At 42.9% G+C, this 20,455-nt stretch overlaps 3 protein-coding genes across 7 annotated transcripts in view; 2 read left to right on the forward strand and 1 right to left on the reverse strand.

Moving 5' to 3' along the window:
- LOC149399093 (MLO-like protein 8) overlaps positions 1-20,455 on the forward strand; it is a 37,819-nt gene that overhangs the window by 14,672 nt on the left and 2,692 nt on the right. For 2 of the 5 annotated variants that reach the window (XM_089612011.1, XM_089612014.1), the window contains exons 1-2: positions 19,673-20,108; positions 20,228-20,403. The exons of 2 other annotated variants lie outside the window; for them this stretch is intronic. The gene's annotated coding sequence lies outside the window, so the exon portion shown is untranslated. Of the gene's footprint in view, positions 1-19,672; positions 20,109-20,227; positions 20,404-20,455 lie in introns of those variants that run through there. One more of the 5 variants, XM_089612012.1, reaches the window with a different exon arrangement.
- On the forward strand, positions 6,378-13,293 carry LOC149399095 (putative disease resistance protein RGA1). The gene is made up of 8 exons (XM_089612838.1): positions 6,378-9,462; positions 9,732-9,738; positions 9,905-10,053; positions 10,884-10,963; positions 11,022-11,088; positions 11,399-11,459; positions 11,946-12,023; positions 12,845-13,293. Exons 1-8 carry the CDS (start codon positions 6,517-6,519, stop codon positions 13,291-13,293), a joined length of 3,837 nt encoding a protein of 1,278 aa, XP_089468964.1. The 5' UTR covers positions 6,378-6,516.
- Positions 15,214-18,205, reverse strand: LOC149399096 (uncharacterized). Its single transcript, XM_089612843.1, has 4 exons — positions 18,147-18,205; positions 17,187-17,193; positions 16,407-17,049; positions 15,214-16,360 (listed from the first exon to the last, which is right to left on the reverse strand). Exons 1-4 carry the CDS (start codon positions 18,203-18,205, stop codon positions 15,303-15,305), a joined length of 1,767 nt encoding a protein of 588 aa, XP_089468969.1. The 3' UTR covers positions 15,214-15,302.

Below are 20,455 nucleotides of genomic sequence, written 5' to 3' on the forward strand. Positions count from 1 at the left end.
TAGGAGCATAGAGTCCAAGCTGTCTGACACCGTCGATGTGTGAGCGCGTTTGTGGCCGGGCGGTGACCCGAGAGAAGCCGACGATGATGGTCGCTTGTTGGAGGAGATCGCTTCATTCCTCGCCCGCGACGGCGACCCTCTGCGACGGGCCTCAGCTGGAGGGCGGGCCACGGTCGTAGCGTCATCAGTGGGCGTTGCTCTCGGCATTTGTGTGCGCGGTCGATGACGCCGAGCCATGGTTCCTGCAGAGGAGAAAAGAGCGTCTGTCAGTTAAAACATAACGATAAGCACGAATAATGGAAAACAATGATAGCACAATAACGCGAAAGTATATGCGCGGCCAGTACCCCCCGCGTCGGGGGAAGGAGCTGACGAACCCCCCGCCTCGGACTCGGGATCCTCCGTGGCCCCCGCGTCGAGGCCAGGGCGCAAAGGAACATCGTCACTAGGCACGAACCACCCAATCCTCGCCATAAGGTCCGGGGACTCGAAAAGCGATCCCTGCCGCCTCGAGTCGGGGACCGCTCCGATCACGAGCGCGAGTTCGGAGCTCTCGACGCCGTAGTCAGCTGGGAAATCAGCGACGGGGCCAAAGGCGAGAGGTGCCGTCCCGAAGGCAGATGCGGACACCCACACCCAAGGGTATCGGTGTTTCGAGGTCAGCTTGGTGAGGATGGGGAATCGCTTCCGGTGCTGAACCTTGTAGAAGCCGGGTTTCCCGGGAACATCGAAGACGGCCACGAGATTCCTGATGTCGTCGGGCGTAACGATTCGACCTTTCGCTCGGTGCAGCATCATGTGGCAGGCAGCCACCATACGGTAAAAGGATGGAGACATCTGGGCCGCATGAACACCGAGCCGAGCTAGAAGGTCCTGGATCACGGGCTGAAAAGGTAATCGCAACCCCCCGCGAAGACTAGCCTCGTGGACGGCGGCGTATCCCTTCCGAGGACGAGTGGGGAGATCTTCAGGCAATGGTCGCAGTAACGACACGGACTCCGGGATACCGAAACGTTTCCTCAGACCTCTAAAGCTCGCGAGCGAAAGAGAACTCGGGAAATCGACGCCGGAGCAGTCGAAGCCGTCCCGAATCGCTGATTCTCCGATAGGGAATGACGATGCACGTTCTTCTTCATGTGCGGTCGAGCTGATTGAGGCGGTCGACGGAGTACGGCGGCTCAACGCCTCGCGCGAACCCTCGGCGTCAGGATGGGCCGCTCGAGCCGAAGCGCGCGCGTTCGGCCCGGCCGGGCCCGTTTCTCGTGTATCATCCGCGAGAGGTGGCCCTGTCGGCGCATCCGACCCGGTCGCAGGCCCATGGTGCGCGTCGGTCGCTCGAGCCCGGAGGCCGATCTCGCCTAGGGCCGGCCCAAGCGTATCCTCCTCGTGGCCCTGGGTCACTGGGTCGGCCATGGGACCTCCATGTGGTGCATCCGGCCCAAGCACATGACCCGGCCCAAGGGGGGCCAAATCTTCTTCACCTAGGCCCGGCCCATTGGGCCCTAGGGTTTGCAAGGCAGCCAAGGTGGCCGCCTCCTCCTCTCCGGCCGCGGGCGGTCGGCATTCTTCCTCACCGGCGTTGGGCGGCCGGTACTCCTCCTGTCCGGCGACGCCGCCCCCACCTGCAGCGTCGGCCGCCGCCGCCGGCGCTCCCCCGCCATGGACGCGCTCCGGCCCGGCTGGGCCCGACCCACCTGGGCTCCCATGGCCGCCGGCCACCTGCAACACAACCCCACCCGAGGGGGTGGGGTCCTCCCCGACACCAGCGCCGCCCCAGGCGGCGTTCCTCCACGCCAGCGCGTCATCGCCGGCGTCGGCCTCGCCAGACGCGCCGCCCCGAGGCTCGCCCGCGTCCTCCACGACCGGCTCAACCCTCCCAGGGCGAGGGGCGTCACCCCCAGGTCTGGGTTCGCCCCGGACGGCGCCGACTCGGTCGGGCGCGGCCTCCTCCGCTGGTGCCATCAAGCCGGCGCTCCCCTGCCGGTTTGGGTAATCTCCGGCGCGCGTGTCCCCCTCCCCGTCGGCCAACCACGCCTCGATCAAAGAAAAATCGCCACCTGTCGTATCCACCACGTTCCTGCTCGAGACAAACGAAGACGATGCGTTGTAGTTGGGAGGGGTGGGCGAGAATTGTGCCCAAAAATTATCCAATCCGGCGTCCTGATTCTCGAGAAGAGGAAAAAGGTCGTCTTCAACGGACCCACACCCCGACAGGTGGTTGGTGGGATCCATGGGCGCGAATAACGATGAACACGTCAGCAAAAATATTAAAATAATACCTAAGGTTAGCGGGCTTACCAATTGTTGACAAGACGGTTCGGTGAGACGACTGAAGACGGAGCTGCTTGAGTTTACCACACGGGCTACGCCCGGTGCCAAACTCGGGGGGCTAATGTTATCGGCCCGACGAGGTCCGACGACTCGATCGACGTTTCGGGCGGCCGAGCAGGCTCACTCGGCCATTGGCCGAGTGAAACCCTACTTCCAGCCCACACTCGGCCGGCCCATCAACTCACTCGGCCAATGGCCGAGTGAGCCTTCTCTCGGCCCAAGCCCATCACTCGGCCAATGGCCGAGTGAACTTCTCCATATGTTCACTCGGCCAATGGCCGAACGAGATCCACCATGCTCACTCGGCCCATGGCCGAATGAGGCCTCAGACGTCCCAGCGTGTTCGCCCAGCCGAGGGCCGAATGAAGTCTCCAGCCGGCCCACCATGCTCACTCGGCCAATGGCCGAGTGAGGCCCCAGGCGGCCCAGCACGCTCGATCGGCCGAAGGCCGAATGAAGACCCCTGCCGGCCCAACAGCTCACTCGGCCGACCGTCGAGTGAGTCTTCTCTCGGCCCAGACTCTTCACTCGGCCAATGGCCGAGTAAAGCTCACCCGGCGTCCATTCCTTCACTCGGCCATTGGCCGAGTGAATCTCCCTCGGCGGCCATCATCTCACTCGGCCATCGGCCGGCCCAGCTCCACTCGGCCAATGGCCGGCTCAGCCTCACTCGGCCAAGGGACCCTCAACACGTCCCTTGGTCGCCTATAAATAGAGGAGTCCATTCTCTATTCCAGGTAATCCGAATTTGAGTACTGAAACGCTGTCGAACTCGTACCCCGCTCGTTTCTCTCAAGTCTCGACTTCTAAACACTAAACCCTCTACAAACCACCTCAATCCTACTAATGTTGAGCGTCGGAGAGGTAAACAGAGGCAACCCCTCTGTTTCCCCTTTGTAGTTCACACCTTCTTTGCTTACTTTTCAGGTGCTTGGACGAGACAGAGACCACCTACAGCTAAGGGACGGCTTGGAATACCAAGCCCGACACGCTCGAGTCGAGACGAGACCACTTGGTCCGGCCTTGGGTCTAACCGTCTGCGACTCCTAAATCGTTGTCCAAAAATCAGCGACAACAACAATGACACCGAAATCCTGAGTTCCATTAATCCACATCCCAATTTGAAATCTCTGACCATTGAGAATTACTTGGGTCTCACCGCGTTGCCCGCTTGGATGATGTCTCTTTCCAATGTCACCCATCTCGTATTAACTGGATTCGTGAATTTCGAGACTTTACCTCCGCTTGGGAAATTGCCTTCCCTTAAGGAACTAGTACTAAATACATTTCCCAAGATGTGCACGGTGGGTGAAGAATTCCTAGGACTCACTGAAGCCGATCGAGAGGTCATTTCATTTCCTAAGTTGGAAGAGCTTACTTTCTATGATAATTTGCGGTGAAGAGTGTGGGAAGGGTCTTGTACAAATGGAACAATAATCATGCCATGTCTACGCTCCTTGAGCATTCTAGGTTGTGCAAGCCTCGAAACACTTCCGGAGTTTCTGCAAACGACGCCACTGCAAAATTTGTCTATCCTTGTCTGCGATACTTTGAAGGAGCACTGTAAGAAAGAGGTCGGGAAGGAATGGCACAAGATTTCGCATGTCCCCAACATCGAGATTGATCTCAATTACGTGCAGAAAGGTGTTTGGATTCAAACGGAAGAGACTGATCTCAATTACGTGCAGAAAGATGGTGTTTGGATTCAAACGGACGAGATTGAGTGAGAAAACATGGGTCACACACTCCTTCACTTACTGGTAATTTCATTTTCTCATTGTTTCAGAAAAATATTCATGTTTAGTATTATCATATTCTAATTCTCCATATCAAGGACTTGCAGTAGCTTTCTGACTATACAGATTTAAAGATCCAATTAAAATATAAATTCCTTTCTCGTAGTGATGCTTTCTTTTGAAGAAGTTGTTTCAATTTGATTCATGGAACCTTAGCTGGATTTTCTAATATGTTTATGTTACTTCGCAATTTAAAAGGTTGTTCGAAAATTCTTATCTCCAGGTTCAGCTGATATTCTCTGGCTGTGTACACGACAATCATTCACTGATAATGTCTTAACATTGGGCTTCAGTTCGTACCTCTCAAACAGGCGACTCTGTCGGGTTCCTAATGAACTCGCTTTTATGAAGGTTCTTACACATTTACTGACTATTTTTTTTTTTTAAATCCAAGTACGGTGTCTTTTAGTTAATATTTGGTTTTGACATGTGTTGTGGAAGGTTGGAGCAAGAACGGGTAAAAAGTTGCACCAAAATATCAGTGCTGCAGCGATACGGCGGTCTAGAGAATGTGAGGTTGAATTGTGTGTTGGAATGGGACGAAAATCAGAGGATGGGTCGGTCGGGTTAGAGTTTCTGCAAACGACTACCGAAAATATGGTGTTTGGGAAAAACTGATTGATAGACAGGGATCGCAACAATCTATAATCACTCATACACTTACTGGTAATCTCTTTCATGATGTCCTTGATTCCAAAAAAAATTCATGTTCTTCTTACCATCCATATCAAACAGTTGCATTAGCTTTTTGACTCTGAAGATTTCACGATAAAAAAAAACATTGTATCCTTCTCTAGCGGCGATGCTTTCTTACGAAGAAGTGTATTCGATTTAATTTATGAAAGCTTAGTTGATGAGCATAGACCATAGCTGGATTTTATACAATGTTTACATTAGTTCACAATTTATAATGTTATTAAGAAATCGTTACCTTTTCGGCTGAACCGTTTTTTTAATAAAGGAGGTGTTTCTTTTAAAAAAAAAATAATGTTATTAAGAAATTCTGATTTTCAGTTGGGTTATTTAACTGCCGAAGTTCGAGAACATGCAATGGGTACACGATTAGTGAAAGATGGTTAGAGTAACTCATTTATTGATCAGGGCAGGAAAATGGTAAATCTCATTCAACTTCACTAGCAGTTAGTTTTCCTTATTCTATAAGCTAGATCAAATTTTTGTTTATTGAAAATTTTAAATTACTTGCAGGAGTCGGGGTATATTTTCTAAAGTTATTTCATTCAAGCAAAAAAGAAGAGCTTCATTCTTTGAAAAAGAGGGTATAAACAAAGCAAGAAAAGGACTTCAGTATCTACTTTCAAAAGCATGTAAGGTTCAGCTGATATTATCTGTGTATACATAGCAATCATTCAAAGGTAATATCTTTCAAACAGCCTAATGAGGCATTTAGATACAAAATATTGTCAACTCTAGTTCACGGTTGGCTCGACAAGGTAACTCCCTCTCGGATTCAATCAATCATTAGTAATTGTATATCTCTCGAGCTAAAAACATTAATCATTGTTTAAGAAATTATTGTATCGCTTACGTGTCTCTTAATTGTTCTTAGGTCCTTGTTTAACGACAACTTGTGGGTTTTTAATGGCTCTAATGAGTTACGGTCAACTCTACTGTAAAAGATGTTGGTTCCACGAATTTTTATTTTATATTACAATAATCTCACACGATTCACGTACGTGACAAATGTTAGCAAATGCTTAGCTGTTGCTTATACAAGACTTATATTAGAAAACTATTTTATGTACCTTTTGCTAAAAAAATAAAATTTATTCCTATATTAAATTTATCCAGACTGATCTAACTTCCTTATCACATGGATCTAACATATAGAAATATTGTCAACTCTAGTTTAGGTTATCTTCCTCGGAATCAATACTTTTTAACTGTTACGTGTCTCAGGTTAAATTTAAAGCATTGTTTAAGCCATTATTATATCCCTTAGTTGTCTCTTAATTGTTCTTATACCCATATTTAACAATTTGTGAGTTTTTAGTTTAAGAAGACTTCTCCAACTAAGTTTTAATAAACTGGTTTTGTTTTGTACAACTTGCTATTTTATATTTAATTATATTGTCTGGTGTAACTTCCTTATCGCATGGATCTGAAGATATATATTATGTTCACAGTTTTTATTTAAACAGATCCAGACTTGGGAGTAGGTCTGGCCTGGTGCATTATATATTTATTATGTTATTACTAAGATGAGACATTTTTGACAGCCATATATATGTTAATTAAATTAGCATGTCCTTTCAGTCAGAGGCACTATAAATATGTGTTTCTTGATCTAATACTATTACAAACATAGCGTTGAGAGAGCATTAGAGTGAGTGAGTGAGTTGAGCTGTGAAAAAAGTTTCAAAGTTGAAAGATGGCTGAAGCTGTGGTTTCGCTGCTGATTGAGACTCTGGTTCCCATGGCAATCGATGGAATCGGAGGGGAGATCAAGCTGGTGAAAGGAGTCAAAGAAGATGTCAAAAAACTGAAGACCAATCTTGTGCTCATTCAAGCTGTTCTTCAGGACGCCGAGCAGAAGCAACTGAATGACAGCGCTGTGACATTATGGCTTAAGGAGCTGAAGAACACTTCGGAGGAGATGGAGAACGTTCTCGACGAGTGGAGCACGACCGTTCTCGACTACAAGATCAAGAAAGAAGAAGACAAAGCTCTGGAGAATTCTTCTTCTTCAGACAAGGTGTGTTTCCCGGTTTCTTTCTCTTGCTTCTCTTGCACCAAAATCGGTCGCCTCGTTATGCATCGTGATATTGCTCTCAAAATTAAGCAACTTAATGGAGAGTTGGCTAGGATTTCCGAAGAAAAAAATAGGTACAATCTCAACATAAACACTGTTGTTGAGAGGCCTCGGCCACTTGGGACAATCTCCCTTGTCGACGTGACCAAAGTTCATGGTCGAGACGAGGAAAAGAGTGTTTTAGTGAGCAAGTTATTGTGCGAGAGCAGTACCGATGAGGATGATGGGAGATCTTCCCTCCATATCATCCCCATTGTGGGACCGGGGGGTCTTGGAAAAACTACTCTCGCCCAACTTGCTTTTAACCATGAGGCGGTTAAGAACCACTTTGATAAGCTAATTTGGGTGTGTGTCTCCGATCCTTACAATGAGATCAAGGTCTGTGAAGAGATTATTGTTGGTCTTGGAAGAACTGTTCAAAGCTCTTCACTGAATGTCGTTGTCAAATGCATTCATGAGTCCATAGAGGGGAAAAGAGTTCTCATTGTCTTAGACGATGTCTGGTTTGTAGATTGTAGTAGATGGGAAATTTTAGCAGAAGCTCTTAGGAATGGGGGTAGAGGAAGCCGGATATTAGTGACCACGAGAAAGCAAGAAGTTGCTACGATGATGGGAGTGCCCACAGACAAGATCATTAGTCTAAAAATTTTGAGTGAAGATCATTGTTGGTCGATTTTCAGACAATTGGCATTCATCGGGAAGGGAGACGAGAAGCGTCCACAACTTGAACCGATCGGCCGGAAAATCGCTGCTAAATCAAGAGGCTTTCCTCTAGTTGCTAAAACTCTTGGAAGTCTTGTGCGGTTTAAAGAGACAGCGAGTCAGTGGGAAGACATTTTGGGCAGTCAACTGTGGGAGTCGAATGATGCTAAAGTCAAGGATGTTTTCGCTCCTTTTCTGCTAAGTTACTACGACCTTCCACCGCTGGAAAAACGTTGCTTTTTGTATTGTTCGGTGTTTCCTCAAGACTATGTTATAGTGAGAGATGATCTAATCGAGATGTGGATGTCTCACGGTTATTTAGGCCAAACAGTAGATTCCTGGAAATTAGGTCGAGATTGTTTCAAGAGTTTGGCTATGCGATCATTTTTTCAAGAAATCAACGAGAACGTATATACTGGAAACGTTGAGGGCAAAATGCATGACATAGTTCATGATTTTGCCCATTTTTTGACGGGCGATGAATACGTTGAGGGCAAAATGCATGACATAGTTCATGATTTTGCCCATTTTTTGACGGGCGATGAATACGTTGATATGGAAGTTGACAAAGACGGAAAGGAGAAGAAGGCGGTGGTGGTAGAAGAAAACACTCGTCACTTGACTCTCAAAGGGTGTCTTCCTAATTCATTAGGAAATGCGAACAATTTGCGCACGCTTTTCTTGCTGTCAAATTGGGACGAAGGCTTCGAAGAAGAGATGTTAGTGTTTTCTCAACTTACATGTCTTCGGACTTTGAGTTTGGTGCATTGCGAGTTGGAACAATTATCCGAGGATATTGGTCTATTGAAACACTTGAGATATCTAGACTTATCAAACAACTATAAGTTGCAAGAATTGCCGAAGAAACTATTCGACCTCTGTAATCTGGAGACCTTGAAACTCAATGGTTGCTGGAGACTAAAAGCACTACCAGAGTGCATCTCAAAGCTAGTCAGCCTAAAACATCTCTACATTGATGGGTGTTCGGAGTTAGAGGGGCTTCCGAAAGGGTTAGGAAAAATAAGTGGTTTGCAAAGTCTAGACATGATAGTGGTGCCCAAGGAGAGGGGATCCTATCTACACATTGGAGATCTCAAACACCTTCAAACTCGAGGGCTTCTAAGCATCCAAGGGTGTGGAAGAAACACAGGGTCGACAATGGATGATGTCGCGAAGCTGAACCTCAATGGCAAACCGCATGTGCTTGCGTTGGAGTTACTTTTCAGATCCCCTTCTGAGTTTGTAGGTAGCAACAATCACAACGACACCGAAATCCTGAGTTCCATTCATCCACATCCCAATTTGAAATCTCTGGTTATCAGATATTACTTGGGTCTCACCGCGTCGCCCGCTTGGATGATGTCTCTTTCCAATCTCACCCGTCTTACATTAGAAGGATTCATGAATTGCGAGACTTTACCTCCGCTTAGGAAATTGCCTTCACTTAAGGCTCTGTTACTGGTGGGCTTCTTCAAGATGTGTAGGGTGGGTGAAGAATTCCTCGGAATCACTGAAGCCGATCGAGAGGTCATTTCATTTCCGAAATTGGAAGAGCTTACTTTCGATTACCATCCGGAGTGGAGAGTGTGGGAAGGATGTTGCACAAAGACGACAACAAAAATCATGCCATGTCTACGCAAATTGAGCATTGAAGATTGTCCAAGCCTTGAAACACTACCAGAGTTTCTGAAAATGACGCCACTGCAAGAGCTGTCCATTGGAGATAGATCTAACACCTTGCAAAGGCAGTGCCAGAAAGAGGTCGGGAAGGAATGGCACAAGATTTCGCATGTCCCCAACGTCCTCTTCAATCGCAAACACGTGCGGAAAGATGGTGTTTGGATTCGAACAGCCGAGACTGATTAAGAGAGCTTGGATCACAACAATCTATACACATGTCCCTGGTAATTTCATTTTTTCTTGCTTCCGAAAAATTATCACTTTTATCATATTCTAATTCTCTATATCAAACACTTGCATTAGCTTTTTGACTTGGAGATTTCAATATCCACTTTTAATATTTAAAAAAAAAAGAATTATTGGCCTTCTCTGGTGGTGATGCTTTCTTTTGCAATCAGTTTCCCTTATTCTATAAGCTAAATCCAATTCTTGTTTGTTGAAATTACTTGCAGGAAAACAGTACTGAACATACAACGATCGATTGCAAATGCAAATAGTCTGATGTTTATTTTGTAAAGAGAAAGGAAAGTTTAAATCTCGTCATCTGTGTTTGTCTGGGTTCTCTTAGATCAGTCCGGTCTAGCTTGGCTTCCACTCTTTTTCATAACATGATTGAAAATTGAAGGATTATTTACACCAATCTCGTACGTTAAAGCCAAGCTTCTTCTTCCTCACTGCAATTTTGGGTTTAGTCCTTTTCTTCCTTCCCCAATTCCTAAGAAAATTGGAGCCGTCTTCCGAATCTCTGCCGTTTTTGAGCCGATTCCTCATCTGGTATTTTTCTAATCTATTTGTTTGACTCAATTTTTTTTTTCTGTTTTCTTGGTAACTCTATCATAAATTCATAATTAATTTTCATTGATATAAAAGTTATCAACCCTTGTTCATCAGGAGAAGTATACTTAGTCCGGACTAATTTCTGCTGTTTTAAATGCGGTCTAGCTTCGTTGTATATGGCCGATGAAGACTCTCGTAAGTTTCTTTCATTAAATAATGCACTCTATATGTTTTGAGAATTTGTTGTTGGCATCCAGTTTATTGTACTATTCTGTTCCATTGCTGTACTTGATCTGATATGATTAATCTCCTTCAAACACCGTTTGGAGTTCATCTTGGTGATAATCTTGATTGATTATTAGTAACTTTTTGTCCGCTTTGTTCATAGATAGTAATACTAGTAGAGAGGTTATACTCGTGATGGCCGAGAAGAAGATGATCCACGGAGATTAAAAGCAGCAAAGTTTGGCCGTGTTATAGCGGCGATTCGCTGCTGCAAAAACAGAGCTCAATCTTAGCCACAACAAACTCACGCACACCCATTCCAAACCTTCTTCCCTCAGAAAAGGTCTCTCTCTCTCTCTCTCTCTCTCTCTCTCTCTCTCAAAAAGACTGAAGCTTGATCTTCTTCTGTTATGAGTAAAGTCTGAATCTTTATTGGTTTTAGGCTATTTCTATGCTTCTTCCTTTTTGTAGTTCCAAATATTTTTTGTTACATATATATATATATATATATATATATATATATATATGAGAATTTAATCATGTTTTAGATATATGGTTGAATCTTGAGATTTTTGGTTGATATACGGTTGGTTTTGGTATAGAGCTCTGATGGGAAAGAGAGTAAAGTCAATAACAATTTGGACCAAATATGTCATAACAGGGAGGTAGATCAGAAATACACGTAAGGGTTGAGAAGCTTAAAGATCGACAATTGGGTCCTTCTCGATAATTACGCTCAGGGACGGAGTGTCTCCACTATTCATGAAACAAGAACGGGACGTTCGATTTGCCCAAGGAGTTCCACAAGTGAGTTCGATAACTTGTTATTCGGTTTTGCTCGATCTTGATTTTGTGAATTGTTATCTTTTGCTCCCTTAGTAATCATTGTGGCAATATGTGATCATCGGACAGCAGATACAAATTGTTCTTGCCCGTGCATGAGCACTGGAAAAATATGATGACACAACATCTGAAAAAGAATGGCTAATTTACATACAAAGTTGTTTCCTTTGGTTTTACCTAATATGATCATAGTTCTGTTGAACTCAACTTAATAGGTTAAATCGCCTCGCTCAACATTTTATGGACATAGACTTACACGGCGCTCTTCTTTCAGGTATGGGCCTACGAACAACCGATGGCTGTGATTGGAACGAGACAAACAAAAATTGGGTATGGTTCTAACAATGGCTCATTAATTAACTAGACTTGCAATCAGTTTCCCTTGTTGTAAAAAGCCAAATCCAAATTTTGTTTATTGAAATTACTTGCAGGAGAACAGTACTGAATCTCCATCGAAGGAATGCAAATAGTGCGATTTTTATTATGGAAAGAGAAAGCAAGAGTTTAAAGATTGTAATTTGTCTTAGTTGTCGATTCTGTTGGATCGGTCGGGGCTAGCGTGTTGGTTTGCGTGTGGTCCCACTGGTCTATGGCTTCCAGGCTTTTTGTATTAAGGTCCCTCCTTAAATATATAAAAATCAAAACTCACAACACAGAAATGATGTGTATGAATGAATATCTGTCTTATTGTGCAAGAAATGATTAAAGAGATCGCAGCTCTTCTTCTCTCAGAAGGCTTAATTTATAGCGTTTACCACTGGATTGCACTGTTCTTATTTTCTTCTTGTGAGGAATTTTAAGTGTATTCCCTACGCTTACAGGACTTGTCAAGGGAAGATATTGCAATTCTAGGGTTCGAATTGTAGAAGATGAAAATCAGAGAGAATCGTCTCAATCAGGTTTGATATTGAACGTATTATTCTGTTGGCTACACTGTAGCTCTTTGGAATTGTATATATTATTACATCTTGACATCATTTTAGACTTATGTCTGTAAATACCGTTTAGAATTTATTGTTCCATCAACTATTGGTATATTACATTGACTTTGGCCCTGGGAATATTTCTTTACAATCTCTGTGGATAGCTGTTGAGATCAACTATGTGTATATATCTTGTTATTCCTCGAAAATAATATTTGGGGTAAGCTTCACTCTTTTTTTTTACTGTTACAACAACGCCTAATATATTGCATATCTGAAGGGTGTTATGTTTAACTTGGCGTGTATCTAAATATGTAGATGAGACTTTTGATTATTTTTTAAAATGAATCTGTTTTTAAAAGGCACAGATCAGCCCTTGATGATACGAGTATGGCGCAAAGGTGGTCATATGGGATCCCGCGGGACCCCGTTTTCCGTATTATTGATACCATATGGGAAATGGGAAAAAACCGTATTATAAAATGTGGTACCGAGACTTTTGTCCCAGAACCATCCGGAAAATGGGACGGAACTGGGATCCCGGTTTAGCACCATTTAGTACCATATTTTTTAAATTGTATTTTTTAATTGAAAATATATGAATTTTTTATTTATTTTTAAATGCATTCATGATTAAAATAAAATGAAAAAAAAATATGGGAAATATGAGAATCCCGGAACCACGAAATATGGTACAGAGAATTCCCGGTACCGTGGAAAATGTTTCCGGGATTTCCCGGTACCATTTTTTACGGTTCCAGGAGTCTCATTTTCCGCATAATATGGGACGGGACAAGGGGATTCCATTTCCCGTGTTGAAGAATTCCTAGGCATCACTGAAGCTGATCGAGAGGTCATTTTGTTTCCGAAATTGGAAGAGCTTTCTTTTTATAAAAATTCGCAGTGGAGAGTGTGGGAAGGATGTTGCACAAAGACAACAAAAATTATGCCATGTCTACGCACCTTGAGAATTAATTTTTGTAGAAGCCTCGAAACACTGCCTGAGTTTCTGCAAACGACACCACTGCAAGAGCTGGCCATTAGTTACTCTGAAACTCTGTCGAAACACTGCAAGAAAGAGATTGGGAAGGAATGGCACAAGATTTCACATGTCCCCAACATCTTGTTCAATCGCAAACACGTGCAGAAAGATGGCGCTTCGGTTCAAACAGACGTGACAATGAGAGAACATGGATCACAACAATCCACAATTACTAGTAATTTATCTGTCCTTCCCTCCAAATAAAAAATATTCATGTTTAATGTTACAAATAATTAGGAAACTAGCCAATTAAAACTAGAGCAATTTCTAATTAACCAACGTTTTGTACAATTTTAGGTGAATAGCCAATGATTTCTAAGTTATCAGTAAACTTCATTTAAATAACCAACACTTTAATGGATAATTTCAGTCAATTTACGCGTGTAAATATTTGATCATGATTATTTACCAAAAATTTATTAAAAGTTGGCTAAATGACAAATCAAAACTGTAAATAAGGTCCGAATTTGGTGGTTAAACTCTACTGCGGTGACGATACTGTAGATCTGTTTCTATAGTTCTTGCTCTGTTGCCAGTTTATTCTGGTACCCCTCTTCCTCTTGCATGCATTTATTCAGCAGAGTCGATGTTCAAAGAGAGAACAAGCCTTCCGCTAAGGAAGGCGAAGTGAACGGCGGCCGCGAAGCATTAATAGTCATATTCTAATTCTTCATATCAAACACTTTCATTAGCTTTATTTACTTTAAAGATTTTAATATCCACTTTTTTTTTCTTTTTCTTTTTTTTTTTTTGCGAAAAATGTCCGTCTCTTGTGGTGATGTTTTATTGTTCGATTTGATTTATGGAACCTTATTTTCTGTTTTGCATGCGGTCCGTTGGTCTCCGGCTTCCACCCCTTTCTAAATTTTAATTTTTTTTTGGTAATTCATGATGTGTAACACTGGTTTTTGCCACACTTTCAACTTATAATTAAGATTGTATCAACCGTGTTCCTCTGCCACAAGTGAGGGTTATCAATAAAGAATTCATGGTACTGCCCACGCTTCTAAAAAAAACAAAAAAATACTTATAACTAAGGTACCTGTTTCTATTTAAAATAAATAAATTCAAAACTCGCAATACAAAGAAATTATTGAAGAGATAGCAGCTCTTCTTCTCTCATAAGATTTAATACTTATTATTCTGAAGCTCATCACATGAATCATCTGAACCTTTTGAGCATCATTCTATGGAACTTAACCAGTGGTTTGATTGACAGCATCAACCACTGGATTGCACTGTGGCTATTTTCTTTTTGTGGGGAGTTTAAAAGGGAAAACTTGAACAGCAAGGAATATTTTTGCTTTTGGAACAGCATCATAATATGGAACTGAACCAGTGGTTTGGTTGACTTTTAATCATTCTATGGAACATGTTAGTATATTTTCCATACATATATAAAATTATGTGTGATTTTGCTGATACACTACTAGAAATATGACATTTAGCTACGGAAGTATTAGCGACGACTTAATCGTCGCTAATCACCCTTTTAGCGACGAATTTATCGTCGCTAATTATTTGGTGCCAAAACTTCTAAAGTTTGGCGGCAAAGATAATTAGCGACGATAGATGATAGACATGATATTTTTATAAATTTCTCGATGGATTTTTGTCCAATATGATCTCTCATCTGAAAAAACATATAATTCATGTAGAGAAGTTAAAGTGGACATTTGCGTTCTAGCAAAAAAAAAAAAAAAAAAAAAAAAAAAAAAATCGACATTTGGAACGAAATAACTTATGTTTCTTCGAAGAGCGATAGAAAGATGAAGTTGTTGAAGAAATGGTCAACCAACTTCGGATTGGACCTTTTGCGGGCTGATAAAGAGCCGCTTCCGATTCCCAACGAAGCTGGGAAACCCGTCGCGATTATAACGCTGGAAGACATTATTCAATAGCTGTTACATGTAACCAAAAATCGACCGGCCGGTTTTCTTTAGTTGCTTTGAAGCAAGTTCGGCAATGAAGTTGCTTATTACAAGCGCGCCATTGATGCAGGAGGAGATTTACAACGAAGACCATCCTAACGAGTATGTTTATCACTTTTGAAAGGAAGAAAAAAAATGATGTATATGTAACAAAGTAGAGATAAAAAATAGTTTATGGCAGTTAGTGTTTTTTTTTTTTTTTGGTATCTTTGTCTAGCTTAGTACTTCATTAGAGTCAGCGGATGGTACATGAGGAAAAAATAATAGTATGGAAAATCAGATTTATTTGTTAGCACTATCAATCCCTTGCTTTAAAAGTGAATGTGTGTGAGAATGAAGATGACACCCCATTTTTTCCATTGTGCTTGCAAGTTCTTTGCACAACTCTGCAAAGCCTTTTTTAAGCAAACCATGTATGAGTATCTCCCAAGCCACTTCGTCGCAGTTATATCCGCACCGTAACAGCTTACAAAACACCGATTTCGCCTCTTCTTCTTTACCCTCTTCGCAGAGCTTGCACATGAGTGACTTCGCGCGGTCGAGCGAAGGAAGGTATCGCTTCTCGGCCATCACGTCCAACAGCTTCGTCGCCTCTCCGTACATTTTGGAGGACTCGCAACAGCAATTGAAGAGAGCGCAGTATATATCCTCGGTGGGCGAAATTCCATTTTCGCCCATGTGCTCCAACAGCCTAAGGGAGATATCCAGTCGGTTTTCGCCGCAGAGGCCCACGATAAGCTTCTCGTACGCCCCTGCGTGGGGCCCGCATCCACGCCGACCCATTTCCTCGAAGAGCCTCATGGCGTCCTCGAGCTCCAAGTCCTTCCAAACCTCGACGACCGGTTTCAGATAATCTTCTTCGTCACTTTTCTTCTTCTTCTTCTTCTCCTTCTTCATCATAGGCTGGATCAGGCAGCGATAAGTTTCGCAGGAGGGCTCGCAACCAGAGGCGATCATGCGGGTCAGAGCGTCGAAGGCTCGATCGATCGAGCCGAGATTCCCGTACATGTCGATCAAGAAAGTGTAGCTATACGAATCCGGGGAAACCCCGTCTTCGATCATCTTCGCGACCAGAGACTCGGCTTCTTCCGTGTTCCCTTGGTTGCAATGGGCTTTGAGGAATTTGTTGTGGAAACGCGAGTCCGGTTTCGTTCCGGCCGAGATCATCCGGTCGGCGATTCTCCGGGCGTTCTCGAACTCGCCGGATTCCAGTAACTCTCCGGCGAAGATCGTGTACGTCACCACCGTCGGACTCACGCCATTCCTCAGCATCGCCTCGAGCAACAGCTCGATTTCGACCCTCTTCTCCTCCTTGCAGATAGCGCTGATAAGGGCGTTGTAGGCGCTTATGCCCTTTTCTCGGAGAGATTCGAATATCGAGTCGGCTTTCGTCCAATCGGCCGTTCTTACAGAGCCCATCGATGAACACTCCGTAGGTGACCTCGTCAGAGACCAGGCCGTAATCGTTCATCATCCCGAGAAGCTTGTAAGCGATGTCTATGTGGCCGGCCTTTAACTGGCCGTGGATGAGCGAAGTGAAGGTGATCTTGTTCGGTGAGAGCTTTCTTTTGAGCATCTCGGAGAGTAGAGACATCCCTCTGTGGAGCTGATTCCGCCGGCAATGGCCGCCGATCAGGGACGTGAATGTGATGGAATCCGGCGGACACTTCTCAGACTCCATGAGACGAAAAACCCGGAGGGCAGAATCGACCATTCCTCTCTTGCAATACCCATTGATCAGAACGTTGTATGTCACCACGCTCGGGACCACCCGATTCCTCGACATCTCTTTGACCAAATCCGAAGCCTCGTCAAACTTCCCGTGCCTCGCGAGGCTTCCGACGAGGACATTGTAGCTCTGAGCGTCCTTTTCCTTCATCTCTCTGAAGAGCTCGAACGCCTCGGTAACTCTGCCAAGCCGGCACAGAGATTGGAGGAGAACGGTGTGAGTCTTAACACTTGGAGAAAAACCGTCCGTCCTCATCTGAGCCAAAAGCTCGAGAGCCTCGTCGTCCCTTCCGACTATATGCTAGTCAGATTATGAAAAAGTTTTATTTAATGATAATTTTAATCATTAGATTGTTGCTTGAGAGTAATTACTTACTACATTTTTGTTTTATAGTTGCCACGAAACAAATATGTACTCTATTGCCACGGAAGATTTACTTGTTGTCTTTATCAACAAAATATAGAAGTTAATATTGAGAAATTTCATTTTGTAGACTTTAAAAGTGGAGAAATATTAAAGTTAGATTTTTTAATTGGATAATACTTGAAATTGAACTTTTAATCCAAAATCGGACAAAAATATTATTTAAACTCATTTAACTATTTTTTCTCTCATTATCTCTCTAATTTTTATAATATCCTCTACTCTTTCTCTCTCCATAGCTCTCATTTATGATGATTTCGAAGATTTACAATGAAGTTTATAGTTTTTGGGCATTTTGAGTGGTAAAAGTCAAATTTATGCAAAATTTGTCTATCGTAAACTGTTAGAATCGTATCTTGTTGGATTTCTACGTATCTCGTCAAAATCGGGTGTGAGAGAGTCCGTGTGAGTGAAATGAACAAAGAGGTGTGAGATGAATTTATTTGATTTGAGGGTTATTTTTGTCCAATTTTGAATTAAAAACTCTAGTTTAATTAGATATTTTCCAACTAAAAAGTTTAACTTTAATATTTCTCCACTTTGAAATTAATTACTTACTATTGATAGACATTAATCAAGTGACTAATATGTACATAACATATTTTGGATAAAAGAAAAATATACATAACATAAGTGAAGCCCAAGCACTTACCAATTGATATTATAATTTTACAGCTGGCTTAATCATAAAAAAATATTAATCCAAAAACGGAAACTGTGGAAAATACCTGGTCAATATAATATGAAATTATAGACGCGTTTTGTTGCACGGTGTTAACTTGTACTGTGTAAAACAAAAAAGGAAACTAAAAAAAATGTAGAAATGAGTTAATAACGGTCACTCATGAGAAGGGTTATAAAAAACGGAAACCTCATACTATTCTTCTTCTATTTCCCTCTCTTCAGTTTTGTGGCAATTTAGGGTAATTGAATGGCGATCTAGGGTTTATTCGCCGCCGTCCCTGCTCGCTCACAGCCTGTCCCTTTCTGCCTCGTCGCCAAACCCCGACGCCGTCGCAGGGCCGATCGCCATCGCCGACCTCGGCAAAAAGAATCTCGCCGGTAATGGGTTTTCAATCATCCGCAGAGCCTGGATTTGGTGGTGTCGATGAGCGGCGTTGTCCGCGAGGCCAAGTCGCACCACCGCCAGGTCTCAACCCGTTCCGGCTGGTTGATCGGAGAGATTTTGCCGGGGCTCCGGTGATGGAGACGCCTCAGAACCGAGCGGCGGTGATCGGGCTAAAAGCGCAGGTGGAGAACGCGATTCGCTGTGGAAAGAAATAAGTCCCGTCGCGTCCCTCAAAGAACGAGTATAAACCCTAGAAAGCCAAACGAAAACCCTAGAAAGTTAACATTCTCTCTCTGATTCCGTTTTCTTGGGGTTTCTGTTCGCCGGGCAGTCACGACGCCGTCGCCGGAATCTTGCGGCCGATTTTCAACGCCGTCCCTCTCAGAAGCCAACAGAACCATGGCGGCGATTCGGCCACACTTGGGTGAATAAGAGAGACTAGGTACGACCACACGGTGATCGAATCATCATTCTTGAACAAAGGAAGCTGTAAACAAATGGGGAGTTCTCTCTATTTCGTTTTTCTTTTTCTTTTTTTCCCTGTTTTGTATTTATTTCTAACCCAATATATCTTCACAGGCTTTGCGAGAAAGGTTTGATTCATTCGGCTCCTCCTTTGGCTAGGGAGATCGACACTCTTTGCAAGATAGGTCTGATCGAGAGAGCCTGTCATAAGACCAGTGTTGTATGTGAACATCTCTTGTTTTACTTACTGATTTCTGAAAGTGGCGTTATTATAAATTGTTCCTCAAGGGAATACGAACAACACTAGCAGATGAGCTAATCCTCGTGTCAGTACTAGCAGTGATGTAAGATCAAATATTTGTATACATATTTCTCATATATAATGGACTTGTACAGAGTAAGTAATTGTTAGGATCTCAGGATTAAAGGACATAACAATGACTTCACAGTTAAGGGTATGAATTTAGAATAACTGATGTTTTTTTATTACTGTATTATCTATATAAATAGATGGGATAGTGAAGAAAATGAATAAATTTGTTTTGGGAGAGAGCGAAGTAGAGCCTGTAATAAACAGTTGTGTTCTAAATCTAATGATTATTCCATTGTTAATAGATATTTTGTAAGAAATTTATGTTGTAAATGGCTCATTAGTTCTTTTGTTTTATAGTTGTTTATGTATGTTATAATGCTATTTTTACTTGTGTGCTCAATTTTACTTGTTCTGCCTACCACGCTGTTTGCATAGGAAAGATAGTTTTACCTTCTTTCTATGGTTTTTGCAAATTCCCTTTGCTATGGCGAGATACCCTAGGATAAAGGAAGCCAAGCGCTTTCAAATAGGCCGCCGAGAATCTACTCTTAATACTCTTTCAGGTATTCAACACCTACAATAAGCTTTTCTTGATTTGAGAGAATTAACTTGACTGTGATGTGGTAGCTGTGCAAAAACTCCTTTGATCTAGTGTGTTTTCAGGCTTGTGATGTAGTAACTTGACTGTCATCTATGGTTTTCACTGAGAGCTTCCACGGGAACCCTCCTCCTCCTTGCCCGTCATAGAAAGGATTGGAGGAAAATCAGGTTTACCCCCCCTTGTTTTGTTTCTTGGAGTGCAAGTATTTTCTTTTCCCGGCGCTTTTTTTTTTCTTTTTTTTTTTTCTTTTTCCCATTGTGCAGTCTGCGAGCGATTCTAGCTCAAGAGTGGTTTAGCAATGGGGTTAAAGAAGAGGATGACAACAAAGATGATTGTGGTGATGATCAGACCTCCAAGGTGTGAATTTATAAAGTAAAATAACTATTTTGGAAAATTATTTTGAATTTACGGCTTATAACCGGTGTCGACCCCGGTCGGAATCGTGTTCGAGTTCGTATTGTCAATCTGCTATGGAACAACTCGCTCAGGTTTGGTGGAGTCTTATGGAATTGATGCTTTTTTTTTTTTAATATGTGCTTTTTATATTTAAGTTACAAAGAACCCAAACATCTTTCGGCATTATTTTTTTTTTTTTTTTTTTTTGAAGAAACCAGAATAAAACTAAAAAGAAATAGAGGGAGAAAGAAAGCTTTGGCTAGGACCGAAGCAAATCTGAATCTGCCACAATTGCATCTCCTCTTAGCAACCGTTTATGCAACCCTGAATCGGCCATAGTTCGACACTCAAAAAACAATTACCACTTCCAAACTTTGCATATTAAAGGTACGTGTGATTTTTTTTAAAAAAAATCAGTCATTGGTTTCTTTAATTATTT

This window comes from Urtica dioica, chromosome 4 (genome assembly GCF_054948205.1).
Source record: "Urtica dioica subsp. dioica isolate 48M chromosome 4, U.dioica_male_clone48M_v1_H2, whole genome shotgun sequence".
Taxonomy (NCBI): Eukaryota; Viridiplantae; Streptophyta; class Magnoliopsida; order Rosales; family Urticaceae; genus Urtica; species Urtica dioica.